We start from the raw sequence: 15,654 nt of genomic DNA, 5'->3' as shown, positions 1-15,654 counted from the left end.
TGCCCAGGAGGAGTCGTGGATCCAAGTTTCTGCCCGATGGGGCTTTCTCTTCAGCTCAGATTGTCACCCTGAAGGGTTTCAAGGTGGTTCTAACTCAGCATCTGGACACCAGGCTGCTGGCTGGAAGGCAAGACAGCTAGGTGTGGTATCCTGAGCCACCTTACAGTGACTGGCCAATATTTGAGGGCAGAAGACAAAAACACCAAGGTTGTAGTTAGTGGTGAAACCCCAAAGGCAGAATGGACCCAAGAATGCTGTGAGCAGGGAACTGTCCTTTGTGGGTAAGCGCTGCCCTTTATGTAACTGCCTCTGTCATCTTCACAAAGCCCCCCTCCCTGACTCAAGAATGCAATGCAATGCAATGCACCCCACTACAAGTAACAACCAGATTTACAAGATCTTAAAGAGTGGTTTATTTTTCCTCACCTGACAATTCTGGTCACAAGCATCCCATCATAAGTATTGGTTCTTCAAGGACATAACACTTCATTCTACTCTCCCAACCTTAGCATGTAGTTCCCTCAGTGCCACAAGGTGGCTGCCACAGCTCCATGAAGAGACGGAGGCCACACTACTTTATCACGAAGGTAAAAGCTTTCCCAGAATCCTACTAGTCCATTTCTCTTTAAATGTTGTTGGCCAGAACTGAGTTGCATCTTCTTCTTATTTGGGGGGAGGCTGGGAAATTGAGTATTTGGCAAAGAACAGGATTGTCATGGCTGCCTAGGAGCAATATGGTTCATCTCCTGGGGATGGCCTCTCTGCTTTTTCTGGGTTCTTCTCGCAAAGAGAGTCATAATCAGCCACTAGTAATGTCTGCTCTGGTCTGGCCCAAGTGAGATTTTCAGACAAACTGCCCTGTGCAGAGCTCAGGAATTGGGATGCCAGTCTTGCCCCTCCTTGAAGTGTCCTCCCTGCATTGGTTTTTGTCTCCCTGACAAGATGGTGCCCTGGAAGGAGCGTCAGTTCTCAAGTCTCCCTCGCAGCACTTAGGGCACTGACAAGGTATGACAAGGCACTGACAAGGTATGACAAACTCCAACTGGCAGTGCTCAAGTTTCCCCCAGAACAGCAGTCTGGGGCCAGGCCCTCCTGGAGGATCTCTCCCTTGATTAGTTGCTGATAGCCGCTCAGGGGTAAGCCTACTCAGGGAGGTTAATGATGACCCTGGCTCAGCAGCCATAGCACAGTCCTCCTCCAGCTCCAACTCCTCACATGCATTTCTCCTAACAGGCTCGGCTATCCATCACTAACTCTACTCCTGAGAGCACTTCATAGATGCATCTCTATTATAGATGTGTGATTATCCTCACTATACAGTTGAGAAACTAGGCTTAGATAGTTAATGTCACTTCTCCAAGGCAATAAAAGCCTGAGTGGCGGTCTGGGATTCGAATCAGTGTCTAGCCTATTTAGCGACTTCCAGAGCGGTCCATCTACCGCGCTGTTCCCCCCTCCGCAGGTCCTAGATTCCCGCGTCCTCTTAGCAAGGTGCTCCACTAGAAAACGTCCTTGGAAAACGCTGACAGGGTCTTTTGAGCCTCGGCGGCATCCGTCGCTAGCGCAGCAGGCGGAATTAGCGCGCAGTTGGCCGGAAGTGGGGCTCTGAGGTACGGGTGTTGCTGGAGGAGTAGTGGTGGCGCGGGGATCCGGGGTCTGGTGTTGCGGCGCCCGCGTTCGCCAGGCTCAGGTGAGTGGCGGCGGCCGGGGAGGAGGTCGTGGCGGCCTTTTCTTACCCACCTGGCCCTTGGCCCGCCTCTCCCGTCCTGGGCGGCGCAGGGCCGGGCGCGCGTCGAGGCCGGACTCCGCGCTTCTGGGCCCGGCTGCGGACTCCTTTCGCAGGCCCGCTTTAGGCAGCATCTCGGCGACCCCGCCACTTCAGAGTTCTGTGACCTTGGGCAGACGGTTCGTGTGAACCTTGACTTTTCCTCTGGGAGACGGAGATAACAACTGCCTGCCTCGCAGGGCTGTTGGCGGAATGCAGTGAGGTGCTTTGCCGCACTCCTTATCACACTTTCACAGTGCGTGCTAATCACTTGGGGATCTGGAGATTTGAGGATGTAGGTCTGTGGTAGGGTCCGAGGTTATGCATTCCTGACCAGCTTCCAGGTGAGGCTGATGCCGCTGCTCCGCAGGCCACAATTTGAGCCTCAAAATCCTACAGTATTTTGCTTAGCACTGGGTCAACTTGAGTCTTGAGTAAATATCAATATGATGTATACCTATTCCCCATTTTTAACAGACGGTTTCTGGTTGCCCAGACCTAACTGAGGGTATTATTGATGTCTTCCTCCCTTTTCTCTCCGGAGATAAAAATATTTGCCCTTTCTCTCTCCGTGCAAATCATGACACAGCTCTTCTTTCCTGACTCGGGGAGCCTTGGGCCCTCTTTATACCAGTTACTCATCCACTAACTCAGACCAGGCTTCATTGCTCACTCACTGTAAACCTTGAATAGTGCTTCATCCTATGTAGCTGGTAGCCAAGTGCTTTAGGTGTTCCTAAATGTGTTTGGTGTTCCATGCTCTAGTCATTTGTTGCAGCTGGCATGTTAATTCCCGTTTTCTGCACTTTGCTCACATTTTGTGCATATTAAGAACTGGCTTCTCCAGAACTGGATTCTACAACTCACTGCTCTGAATGGCCTCAGGCGAGCTCTGGGATGAGTTCTCTACTGCCTAGTAGACCAAAATAAAAATCTGAAGACTCAGTGTTGCGTAATACAGCAGAGAAAGTGAGGCCTTTGGCAGTGTGCCGGCCTAGTTTATTTGACTGTATGATTTTCTTCCCTGTTCATTGGGTTACTTTTCTGATTCCCAGCAGGGTCTTGTCATTCATCATGCAAATAAGTCAACTTTTATATCAGAGAATTCTGAAGTTTCCCCTTCGGCTGTTTGAAAAACTATACTGCTCAGCCTTACAAACCTAGAGTAGGTTAAAACCAAGTACTGGGTTGAGTTGGCCAGTTGACATGACTTTGGATGCAGATATTTCTCTTTACTTGCAAGGATTTGGTCATTCCTTTAGTAGCTCCACTCTCACTGTCTGAGAGGACATGAGTGCCTGCTCTCTGTTGTTAAACCTGGAGATTTTCTAGATAAAGCGTTGTGAACCCTTTAAGAGCAGTGGCTCTAACAGAATCATCTGTGGGGTCTTGTCAGACTGTTTCTACCCAGGCGCTTCTTGCCATTCTGATAGAGGAATAGCAGAGGCTTAGAGAAGGGGAGGAGAGGGCTATATAAGCTGGGGGGGATAAAAATTTCACAGGTAATTGTGACGTGCTGTTTTCTCCAATAAGAATGGAAACTAGAGGGCACCTAGGTGGCTTAGTCAGTTAAGTGTCTAACTCTTGCTTTCGGCTCAGGTCCTGATCTCAGGGTTGTGAGATCCAGCCTCAGTGGGGCTTTGTGCTGGGTGTGGACCCTGCCTAGGATTCTCTCTCTCCCCCTCTCTTAAAAAAAGAAAAGAAAGTGGAAACTGGAACAAAGTGGAGGAGATGGGCTGTTAGACTTGGTTTTGGTTTGGCTTAACTCTAGGTGATACTTATCTTGACCTAAACACCTTAGCACTAGTGTTTGACCTTCATAGTAGTAGTAGATCCCTCTCTTGAAAGTCTCTGCTCCTATGTGGAAACTGAAGCACAGAAAAGTCTAGCCCAGTTAGCATTTGCATTAACAGCTAAGGGTCCTTAGGTCAGTCTCTAAGCCCTCACCAGGGCCATTAAAGCTTTGTAGACTCTCAACACCTGGAGAAATTTAGTTTTTTGTTCTAATTCTCGGTTACCCAACAAATTTTTTGCTAAGACAAGATTAGAATTTGAAGTTTCCATTTATTTGTGGCAGTTTTATGAGGACATAAGAGGTTAAACCTTTGTAGCAAAAGGACAGAAATCAGAATTCAGAGAGGAGATCCAGTAACTGGTGAATTGAATATGCTGAGAGTGTCATAGACTTAACCTACAGTTAGCATGGCTGTCTTCCTCCGACTGGCTCCCTTCCTCTTACTTCTGGATTATAGTTTAAGTGAAGCTATTTGGCTTTGCCCAGACCTGTACCTGGAAGGTAGAAAGGTAAGAAAGAGTCTTCACTCCTATGAAATTCCATTGCTCAGGGCGGTTGGGCAGTGCCAGGGGTCTCTGAGGCTTCATTCTGGTTTGTTAGGACCCCTAAAGAGGAGATGAGGAGGAGGATGTACATATAGTTAAGTTTATACATTTAAACTAAGAAAGGAGCTTTGTGCTGATGTCGCATGTCTTTGAACCTCTAGAGAAGGCATCAGGAGGTACTGATTGGGGATCTCACAGTATTCCCTTTCCATCTTTCTTACCGATTCTATGGGAGTTCTTAAGGAAAGAGGAACTAACTAACTCAGCTGTGTTTTCTCTGTTTGGACAAAGAAGAACCTCTCCTTTGTAGTGCCTTTTCTCCTTACTGTTCTGCTTTATTGGTTCTGTATCTTCCCTTCGTTTCTTTCCTTTCCTTCCACAGTACTCAAGACCAGACTTCTAAAGTGATTATATTTCAGACCTATATATGTAAATACGGTGTCTATACAGTTATGCTAAAAGTTGCATCATGAAAAAGTAAGTACCTCTTATTTGCCATTTGCAGTTGGCTTTGCATGCTTCTATGATTCTTTATTTTGTCATCATTTCTGTTACTGGGCATCCTTAAAGAAGTTTTGTACACAGTAGGAATTGCTTGGACTAGAAAAGCTTTTCAACATTTTCCTTGAAACGTAAGGTTACTTTCTTTGAGCACTGATTGTCTTCTTGAAGAATACCTTAATTTCCTGTTAGTACATGCATTTGGCAAATTTAATTTTTGTCAAAAGTTGGACATGGTTTACACAGTCCAATAGTTTGATGGAACGTACAATACTGAATATTAATTCCTTCTTTCCCCCTCCTTTTTTGTTCTGTGGAGGTACTTTCCACTCTGTTTCTTTTGACATTTATCAATATATTTCTAAATAATTGTGTTGCTGTTTCTTGATTTCTAGGAAGTATCTATATCTGTAAAATCTTTGGCTTCTTTATTATGGGCTTTGTGGCTCTGGGCCTCACTACCCAGTCCCCCATTCTTCTTCCCCTCCTTGCATCTTCCATATATAGTTTGCTTATAGTTTTTGGTTAAGCTGATCTTCAGGGTGTATATCAATAAGATTATGGAAATATTCATAGCTGAGCAGGGAGTATAATATAACACTTTCTGTCTTACACAACTTTTTTGTTTTCCCGGAGTTAATAATTTTTGTCACTATTGTTATTGGCTTGGTTTTCTGTCTACCAATTGCTTGTCCATCCCCAGATTATTCCTCAGAAGTATAAATCTCCTCTCCTTGCTAATATTTACTTCCTCTGACAGGAACTTTATGTCTGCTCACAGTTCTGGTCTTGGGATCTTCATCATTATCCCGGGGTTTCCTTTTGCTTCTCTCCTGTGTTGAGATTCGGGATCCCTTACCTCTCCCGCTGACTTTCAGGTCTTCAGTTGTGTTACTTTTTCTTCCCTCGGTGAGGGGATATCTTGTAAATCCATTCCTCCCTATAGATTTCGGTCTTTGAGGTCTTCTCTCTGTTCTTTTTGTAAGTGGTATAAACAAACCATAGTGATAGCGCGGATCCTAGGCTACAGGCATAGCTCATTTTGCACTTTATTGCATTTCACAGAGAGAGCGTTTTTTACAAGTTGAGAGTGTATGACAAGTTGAAGGTTTATGAAGGTCAAACAAGTCTGTTGGTACCATTTTTCCAACAGCATTTTCTCACTTCCTATCTCCATGTCACATTTTGGTAATTCTTGCAATATTTCAGATGTTGTTCATTATTTATTTGTTGTGGTGATTTGTGATCTGTGGTTATGACTTGCTGAAAGCTCAGATGATGGTTAGCATTTTTTAGTAGCATTTTATAATTAAGATATGTCTGCTGTTTTTTAGACATAATGTTGTTGCACATTTGACAGACTACGGTATGGTGTAAGCTTAACTTTATGTGCACTGGGAAATCAGGAAATTCCTTTGACTCACTTTATTGCAGCACTCACTTTATTGTAGTGATCTGGAACCAAACAACGTTACCTCCGAGGTTTGCCCATATTAGAGGTGAGGGGCTTTTGAGTTCACCCAGTTCTAACGCTCGAGCTCCCCAACGTCTGGAAACCCTGTGATTGTTCAGGATCCTCCTCTCCTCTTTGTATGGAATCTGACTCCTCCTCTCATCTAGAATACACCCACAATGTGGATTTTGGAATCAGACAATCTTTGATGTCAGACCCCACTCCATCCCTTAGCTGTGTAACCTTCAGCAGGTTTCTTAATCTTGTGACGTGTCCTTTTCCTCATCCACAACATAGAGATAATAAGACCTACCTTATAGAGAGGTTGTAAGGATTGGAACTAATGCAGATTTAAAAAGTGTGTATACTGGGGGCGCCTGGGTGGCTCAGTTGATTAAGCATCTGCCTTCAGCTCAGGTGATCATCCCAGAGTCCTGGGATCAAGCCTGTGTAGGCCTGCTCAGCAGGGAGTCTCCTTCTCCCTCCCTCCACCCCTCACCACTCCTGCCCTGTCTCTCTCTCTCAAATAAATAAATAAAATCTGTAAAAAAAAAAAAAAAAAAAAAAAAAGGAAATTAAAAAATAAAACAACAAAAATAAATAAAAAGCGTATACTAGGCTTGGCACAGAGGAAGCCCTAAAATGATTGTGGCTGTTGTTTTTTCCATCTTGGGACTTAGTCTGTATTTTTTGCAAATCAAAAAGCCGCATTAATTCAAAGTACAGAATCAATTCAAAATACAGAATTGATAGCACTCAAACATTGATGTTCGAGGAAATGTTCTTTTGTTCATTTAAGGACCATGCACAATAATTTCATTAAGTACTCTTAGGTAGTATTTATTGAAGTAATTTAAGTTATTTAGTGTGCTTTTAAAATTAATTATAAAGGCATTTGTTAAATTAATTCATATACTCCTCTGTATTAAGAGTTTCGATGCCGATAAAAAGGGGGAAAAGTTATATAGTTATAAAACGCCATATAGTTACTTTCCTTTTATATAAATATTTTAGGTGCTGGCACTCATTTGTGTTCAGTTTGTTCCACTGAATATTTGTATGTGCTTTTTCTCATGTTGATCCCTACCACACACTTACCCTGTAAACCAGCCTCTCTACTTCTGGGTGGACATTTGAATTGTATTCAAGTTTTTTTTTTTTTTTAAGATCTTTAATTTTTAAGTAATCTACACCCAGTGTGGGGCTCGAACTTAAAACCCCTGAGATCAGGAGTCGCACACTACCAACTGAGCCAGCCAGGCATCTCAGTTTTTTTTTTTAGAGCACAGTTATTTTGTAAAAAAAAAAATGTTTTTTCTTTTGTTGTTGTTATTTCAAACTAGTTCTCAAGATGAGATGAAGGTCTACAGATTTGACAGTTTATGGCTTTAGTTGCAAATTATGTTGAGCCAAATATGGATTCCAGGTTCTAAAGCAGGTCTTCTTAAAAGCCCTGTTCTGTCGGGGCACCCTGGTGGCTCAGTCAATTGAGCGTTGGACTCTTGGTTTCAGTTCAAGTCATGATCTCAGGGTTGTGAAGTGGGGCGCTGCACTAAGTGAAGAGTCTGCTTGAGTTACTCTCCCTCTCCCTTCTCTCCCTCCCCCTCTCTCCCTCCCCCCAAAATAAATTAAAAATCTTTTATTTTTATTTATTTATTTTTTTAAAGATTTTATTTATTTATTAGACAGAGATGACAAGTAGGCAGAGAGGCAGGCAGAGAGACAGAGAGGAGGAAGCAGGCTCTCCACGGAGTAGAGAGCCTGATGTGGGGCTCGATCCTAGGACCCTGGGATCATGACCTGAGCTGAAAGCAGAGGCTTTAACCCACTGAGCCACCCAGGCACCCCAAATTAAAAATCTTTTAATTTTTAAATCTTTTAAACCCTTAATTTTAATTAATTAAAATTTTAATTAATTAATTAAATTAATTAATTAGACCTTTAATTTTTTAAATCTTTTAAACCCTTCTCTCCCTCCTTCCTCTCTCCCCCCCAAAATAAATAAAAAATCTTTAAAAAAAAAGAAAAAGCCCTATTCTGTCAACCAGAGAGTTCTATTACTTGCTGTTTTGTTCCTACCATGCCTGTAGTGCAATATTGGTTGAGATTCGTGTGACTGTTTCGAGGCATAAATCTTTAGTTATCTCTAACTGTTAAAGGAAAAGTTATTTCAGTACTACTTTTCTAATATTTTCTAGTTTTTAAAAAGTTGGCCATCTGCATTCATAGGAATAAACTAATGGTCTATAGCAAACTTTTTCTGTAAAGGGCCATGTAGTAAATATTTTATGCTTTGCAGGCCGGCCATACATTTTCTGCCACAGTTACTCAATTCTGCTCTTGTAGTGAGAAAGCAGGCATAAACAATACGTAATATGTGGCCTGGCTATGCTCAGATAAGACTTTACCAAAGAATATGTAGAGGGGTAGATTTGGACCTGTGGACCATAGTTTGCCAACCCCTGGTCTGTAATATCGGGACCCAGAGATTGAAACATAGTAGAGAGAATGGTCCACAGGCCATGGTAAAGAACTAAGTATCTAAGGATTTAATGTGATAAAATTCTACTGTGGTTCACAAAGAAATTAGAGCATACATTCCTACCATCCAGAGAAGCCTGTGGACTGCCGGAACAAAGCCATGGGGCATGCCCTGTGGCCACATGGTTCTCCTGCCGTGGACTCTGGAGGGAAGGGCTGACAGGGGAGCTGGGCAGGAATTTCAAAAAGTCACCCTGACACCCTCAGAACTTGCTCATGTGCAGCAACAATCCTATCTGTTCCACATCTTGGCAGCGCAGGGCTCATTGGATTTTGCTTGTCAGGCTTTGGCATTTCTCCAGTGGAAGGAAAGCTAAAGCCTTTAGCGAAAACAGGAGCTTCGCAGAGTCCGTGTTATAGCCCCTCACGGCTCCTACCTTGGGGGACAGTGGGGACTGCACAGCTCAGAGGCAGGGTAATCCACGCCTGACCACTGACAACATTGCTAATAGCCACCTCCAGAGGAGAGCTGTGCTGCTCCCTTGCGTGTCAGAGGGGCAGGCCGGTGAACTGGTATGCCCTGAACCCGCAGTCCAACTCTGAGATTCTTTTTGCTTCCCACCCGTGAAGTGATAGTGAGCAGGGGGCATCAGCCTTCTGCCTTCTCCTGCCAAAAGGAGTTTTTGAATATATGTACCAATTACGTGACTATTCTGTCATAGTGATTCAGTATCTGGTAAGCCTCCTGGGGAGGAGAATAAGCATCTTGTAACAGGTGTAGGAGCAGCATGGGAACACAATCCCGTAATCAAAAGCTTCATACCTTAGGGACAAGGAGGGTTATTGTGGGCATAATTAATTAAACTTTACACCAAATCCCACTTTTTACTTTTGGAGTCAGCACAGCAGCTTTTACCAATGTTCTTATTCTCAAAATGGGCCCTTTATGCCTGGATATCCAGGAGAAGGAGTTTATCCTTGATGTGTGCTGGCTTGTGGTTTGGGCATTCACTAGCATGGAACTTATTCGAGTGGACAGCAGGGTAGCTTAATCCCTTTCTTAAAATGTGTGCGTTTTTTATTGTGATAGGTGGAAGCCACTTATTCTTCATCTACCCTTTTTTCAGTATCTGGCACCAATTCTGGCCCAGTCATTTGTGACCCATGGCTCTTGCGATATGCCGAAGATTTCCAGGCAGTTTCTGTGGAACGCCTCCCCGTCCAGCTCTAATCCAGCACCATGTAAAGAAATTGCCTGGACAAACCTGTGAGGACTGTGTTCTGACTGCCAGAACGATCTGTACTGACCCCAGAACGGCAGCCACCCTCAAGTTACTAAAACCTTTAGGATATCGAGCGTTTTGCAGTCCTTTTGCCTGCAGTGCCACCCAGAGTGTGACATACTGGAATGTGGGAAGCTGCGCCCGGCAGAGGGGACAGGGGCCTCCAGAACACAGCGGCCTCTGCGAGCCTGCCAAAAAAGCTGGGAACATTCCTAGCGCTGCCTCTTCTCGGAGGCTCCTGACAACCAGCAGTGCCCTTCCAGGTTCGGAATCCAGCGGGGCCTTTACCTCACAGGCCAGCACGTTGAAGCCGGGCTCCCCTGGGTCCACAGGCATTGTTGAAGACAATGTAGAACTGTTTGATTCCTTTGAAGACCCCCGAGGTTTCCTACAGCTAAGACCAGAGTACCAGCTCCACAGCTATAACAGATCGGAGACTTGTCAGCCCCTTTCCGTTTCAGAAGTTGAATTAATTTTGCACAAAATCACAGTTTATCAAGATAATCTCCAGCCTCAAGTCATTGCTGATTATCTGTGTAAGCTGAGCTCTTTGCCTGCAGAGCGGCACCCTGCCGTCCTGTCCAGTCCCAGCTTTGCTTCGCTCTGCCAGCTGAGTGTGAAAAACATACAGCTCTTTGATGTCCCAGATCTGATCAATATTTTGAAAGCCTTTGTCAGTTTAGGAATCCCTTGCTCCCATTCAGTGCTGGATGTGTATGAAATCAGATTTTGCAGGAAGGTGTGGGAGATGAGTCTAGATCAGCTTCTCTTGGTGGCTGACCTCTGGCGGCACTTGGGCCGCAAAGTACCTCGGTTTTTGAAAATCTTTTTTAGTTACCTTAATTTGCATTGGAAAGATCTATCCTTGTCCCAGCTGATTCACCTAATTTATATTATAGGTGAAAGTCGTCAGGTACCCCAAGACCTCATGCAAAAACTGGAATCGTTGATTCTCAAGTATATAGACTCGATCAATTTAGAGGAGATTGGTACAATCTGTTTGGGGTTCTTCAAATCAAGCAGTGGTCTCTCTGAATATGTCATGAGGAAACTTGGAGACTTGGCTTGTGCTGACATGCAGCATCTGAGTAATTATGCCCTAGTGAATATTCTTAAAATGTTCCGTTTCACTCATGTGGATCACGTAAATTTCATGAAGCAATTTGGCCAGATCGCTCCTCAGCGAATTCCTTTTCTAGGAGTTCAGGGTGTCATGCACCTGACTCTTGCTTGCTCAGCCTTACGCATCCTGGATGAAGGGCTAATGAATGCTGTGGCTGCTTCTTTGCCTCCTCGGGTGGCATTCTGTCGAAGTAAAGACATAGCCAAGATTCTGTGGTCATTTGGAACTCTGAATTATAAGCCACCCAATACAGAAGAGTTTTATTCTAGTCTGATAAACGAGATTCACAGAAAGATGCCTGAGTTCAGTCGATACCCAGAACACCTGCTCACCTGCTTGCTGGGCCTGGCCTTTTCTGAGTACTTTCCGTTAGAGCTCATCAACTTTGCTTTGAGTCCAGAGTTCATCAGGTTAGCTCAGGAGAGAACTAAGTTCGAACTCACTAAGGAGTTGTATACTCTTGATGGTACAGTCGGCGTTGAGTGTCTAGATTACAGAGGCAATCGTCTCACTGCTCACCTTCAGCAAGAGGGGTCAGAAATACTGTGGAATTTAGCGAGGAGGGATATGTGCTCAAAGCCTGAATTCCTAGAAGCTCTCTTTTTACTGGAAAACATGTTGGGCGGGCCCCAGTACATCAAACACCATATGATTTTGCCTCATACCCGATCTTCTGACTTAGAGGTCCAGCTTGACGTTAACATGAAGCCATTACCATTTAACGAAGAAGCCGTACCACTTGAAGATGAAGCCAAATTGAGGCTGAAGCATGTGGGAGTCAGCCTTACAGATGATTTGATGACTCAGCTACTAAAAGGGAAATCAAGAGTACATTTCCAGAGAGAAACTGAGTCAAAGACTGAGCAGCAGGCAGGGATATTAGGGAAGGCAGCCATACATTTGGGGAGCTCCCCTGGCGGTATGGCAGACAGGTTGGGGGCCAAGGAGATGGCGGGCCCTCATCCCCCAGCCTGCCTGCAGGCCCCACAAGTGAAGCTGGCTATTCAGTTGACGAACAAGAACCAGTACTGCTACGGTTCCAGGGATCTGCTCGGGCTGCACAATATGAAGAGGCGGCAGTTGAAGCGGCTCGGGTACCGCGTGGTCGAGTTATTCCACTGGGAATGGCTCCCACTCCTGAAACGAACTCGCTTAGAAAAGCTGATGTTCCTCCATGAGAAGGTGTTCTCCTCTGCTCTCTGAAGGGCTCTCGGGGACGTTATTACTCAGATGCTGTGGAGGCACGCTGTATAAGGTTGGGAGACCATTCGAAAAGCCAGAATATGGGTTTGGTAATAAAATCCTCTGTTGAGGAGACGTAGCTGTGCTCTTATCTACGGCAGAATGAAGTTAGTGTCACTGTGAACTAATTGTAACCTGGCCCAGTTGGACAAGTTGTTGCTAATTTGTGCAGGTAACTAATAAACCTCTTGCTGTGCCCTGTTTCCAAGTAATTCCTATCATATTTTTCTTACTCTCTGGACTGGCCTCACCTCACGATGATTTTGAATTTTTAAGATAAAAGTGTAGTCAAGACATTGTCAAAGCCAGTTTTTTTTTTTAAATGGTTTTCATGTACTTTTAAAATAAGACTCTTTTGGAGCATGTGACTGGCTTAGTTGGTGGAGGATGTGACTCTTGATCTCAGGGTCGGGAGTTCAAGCCCCAAGTTAGATGTGGAGCCTAATTAAAAAATAAATAAATAGGGTGCCTGGGCGGCTCAGTGGGTTGAGCCTCTGCCTTCGGCTCGGGTCATGATCCCGGCGTCCTGGGATCGAGTCCCGAGTTGGGCTCTCCGCTTGGTGGGGAGCCTGTTTCCCCTCTCTCTCTTCCTGCTTGTGATCTCTCTCTCTCTCTCTCTGTGTCAAATAAATAAATAAAAATCTTTAAAAAAAGAAAAAACAGTATTATAAAAATTAAATAAATAAATAAATAAAATGAGAATCTTTTACAACTTCATTTACATTTCAGGATTTTTTTTCTCCCATGCATGTTTTCTTCTCCCTTTAAAATTAAAATCTCAGGGGCGCCTGGGTGGCTCAGTGGGTTAAGCCTCTGCGTTCGGCTCAGGTCATGATCTCAGGGTCCTGGGGTCAAGCCCCGCATTGGGCTCTGCTCAGCGGGGAGCTTGCTTCCCCCTCTCTCTCTGCCTGCCTCTCTGCCTACTTGTGACCTCTCTCTGTCAAATAAATGAATAAAATCTAATAATAAATAAATAGTATTAAAATCTCATTCTCATTTAGATTTGGTTGATTGTCCTTAGTTACTGTTCTTTGTGTTTACAAGAGCCATTTCAGAATTAGTGAGCTTAATGTCCTCCTCTAGCCCCACCTCTTCTGCGTTTCTACTTCTCTTGTATAAACTGTCTCCCTACCCTTCCCTCCAAATATTTTCTCCCTAAAGTTGGACTGAGAGGAGTAGAATTAAGTGAATGCCTCTCAGGCCAGCGATTCCCATATCTGATGATGAGGTAGAATGTTTTTCATGATAAGTAGCTCAGACAAGAAGGAAATGCATTATGTTAGGAAGTCTAGTGGGCTTCAGGTTTGTCATATTAGAGCCACAAGCTAAAGAGATTGTATATATAGATTCTGTGTATATGGATCCTGTATATATGTAAGCTACTTAATACAAGTAACCTTTGTAAACATTTGGGGTCTGAGAATTTTAAAAAGAATCCCTTCTACCAATATTCAGGTTTCCTCTCAAAGTCCATTTCCCTGCCCATGCCAAAACAGTACCCCTGTTGGCTTTTGATTGTGCTCTGTCATCTTCAGCGTCATTTTCCTCACTGCACTCAGCAGTATCAGAAATTATTGTTTACTTACTGGTTTCCCTGTTGGAAGATAGCCCTTTGAGTTAAATGTGTCTACTTAACTAATTTCTCTACAGTGCCTAGAATGAGTTGTGGCACAGAGATGATAATGTTTAGTGAGTATGGTCTGGGAATTTAGAGTGGTTGGCCACTGCTGGAGAGTTGGGGTGGAAAGAAGGCAGAGGGTGGGGGTAGAGAGAGTGGATCTGGGTCACAACTTAGGGTCTTGCTAAAGAGCCCAAGTCTATAGGAGCTGGAGTGCCTCTAAAGGAGTTTAGACTGTTAGGTTAAAAAGGATAGAACTAGATTGGGGGGGTCGGGATACATGAGATCTGTTTTTTTTTTTTTTTTAATTTTATTTATTTATTTGACAGAGATCACAAGTAGGCAAAGAGGCAGGCAGAGAGAGAGAGGAGGAAGCAGGCTCCCCATTGAGCAGAGAGCCCGATGTGGGGCTCAATTCCAGGACCCTGGGATCATGACCGGAGCCGAAGGCAGAGGCTTTAACCCACTGAGCCACCCAGGTGCCCCCATGATGAGATCTATTAAGGAGAATATCTTACAAATGTGTGCAAGAGTTCAGGTGAGAGCTAATGAGGGCCAGAATGGGAATGGAAGGTCTGAGTTTCAGAGATGTTTAGAAGAAGAAAAGCAAGACTTGCTGATGGGTTGATTAGGGAATGAGGATTTTATTTTTATTTTATTTTTTTAAATTTTATTCATTTATTAGAGAGAGAGAGAACACAGGCAGGGGGAGCTACATAAGGAGAGGGAAAAGCAGGCTCCTCACTGAACACGGAGCCCGACTTGGGGCTTGATCCCAGGACCCTGGGGATTATGACCCAAGCCCAAGGCAGAGGCTTAATTGACTGAGCCACCCAGGTGCCCCCTGCCAAACTTTTCCACAGTGACTGTGCCATACTACATTTCCAAAAGCAATGTATTAGGATTCTACTTTCTCCACATCTTTCCTAACACTTATTTTCTGTTGTTTTTTTTTTTTAATAGCTATCTTAGTGAGTATGAAGTGGTATCTCATTGTGGTTTTGATTTGTATTTCCCTAGTGACTAATGATGCTTAGCATCTTACTTTTCTTCTCTCTCTCTCTATTTTTTTTTTTTTTTTTTAAAGGGCTTCATGCCCAGTGTGCGGCTTGAACTCAAGACCCTGAGATCAAGAGTCACATGCTCTACCGACAGAGACAGCCAGGCACACCTAGCATCTTTCAGTCTTAACAATACCAAGTCTTTAAACCATGAACAGGAGATGTCTTTTTATTTATTTAGATCTTTTTCACTTTTAGCAATACTTTGTAGTTTTTGGTGTATAAATCTTGCACCTCCCCAGTCACATTTATTCCTAAGTATTTTTATTCTTTTTAATGCCATTATAAATGGAATTTTTATCTTAACGTCTTTATGAATTGCTCATTGCTAATGTTTAGAAATGGATGCTTTATCCTGCATTTTTGCCTAGTTCTTTTATTGGCTGTAACGGTTTATGTGTGTGTGTGTTGATTCTGTACCAGTTTCTGTATGTAGGATCATATAATCTATGGATAAAGGTAGTTTTGCTCCTTTCTTTCCACTTTGGAGACTTTTTTTTTTTCTTGCCTACTTGCTGTGGCTAGAGCTTCTTATATGAAATTGAATAGAAGTGGTAAAGTAGGCATCCTTCTCTTGTTCCCGATCTTTTGGGGGATTCTTTCAGTCTTTCACCGTTGAATATATTAGCTGTGGGTTTCTCATGAATACCCTTTATCATGTTAAGGAAGTTCCTTTCTGTTCTTAGTTTGCTGGATGTGCAATAAATAATTTTTTAGCATATGTCACAAATAGTACACAAGACATTCTTGTACTAAAAGAAGAAAATCCATTGTTTATCTCATTTTC

General features: G+C 43.7%; 2 protein-coding genes across 4 annotated transcripts in view; both read left to right on the top strand.

Annotated features, from left to right (window-relative positions):
- The first annotated feature begins 1,591 nt into the window (after positions 1-1,591).
- Positions 1,592-15,654, top strand: part of UBOX5 (U-box domain containing 5) — a 35,716-nt gene continuing 21,653 nt past the window's right edge. For 2 of the 3 annotated variants that reach the window (XM_080813176.1, XM_080813175.1), the window contains exon 1: positions 1,592-1,690. The gene's annotated coding sequence lies outside the window, so the exon portion shown is untranslated. Of the gene's footprint in view, positions 1,691-12,224; positions 12,361-15,654 lie in introns of those variants that run through there. The other variant, XM_080813177.1, reaches the window with a different exon arrangement.
- Positions 1,613-12,905, top strand: FASTKD5 (FAST kinase domains 5). The gene is made up of 2 exons (XM_080813174.1): positions 1,613-1,690; positions 9,668-12,905. Exon 2 carries the CDS (start codon positions 9,705-9,707, stop codon positions 12,147-12,149), a length of 2,445 nt encoding a protein of 814 aa, XP_080669300.1. The 5' UTR covers positions 1,613-1,690; positions 9,668-9,704; the 3' UTR covers positions 12,150-12,905.

This window comes from Martes martes (genome assembly GCF_963455335.1).
Source record: "Martes martes genome assembly, chromosome: 9".
Classification (NCBI taxonomy): Eukaryota; Metazoa; Chordata; class Mammalia; order Carnivora; family Mustelidae; genus Martes; species Martes martes.
Note: the sequence above shows the minus strand (reverse complement) of the source record. Positions and strands in the feature narration are given on the sequence as shown.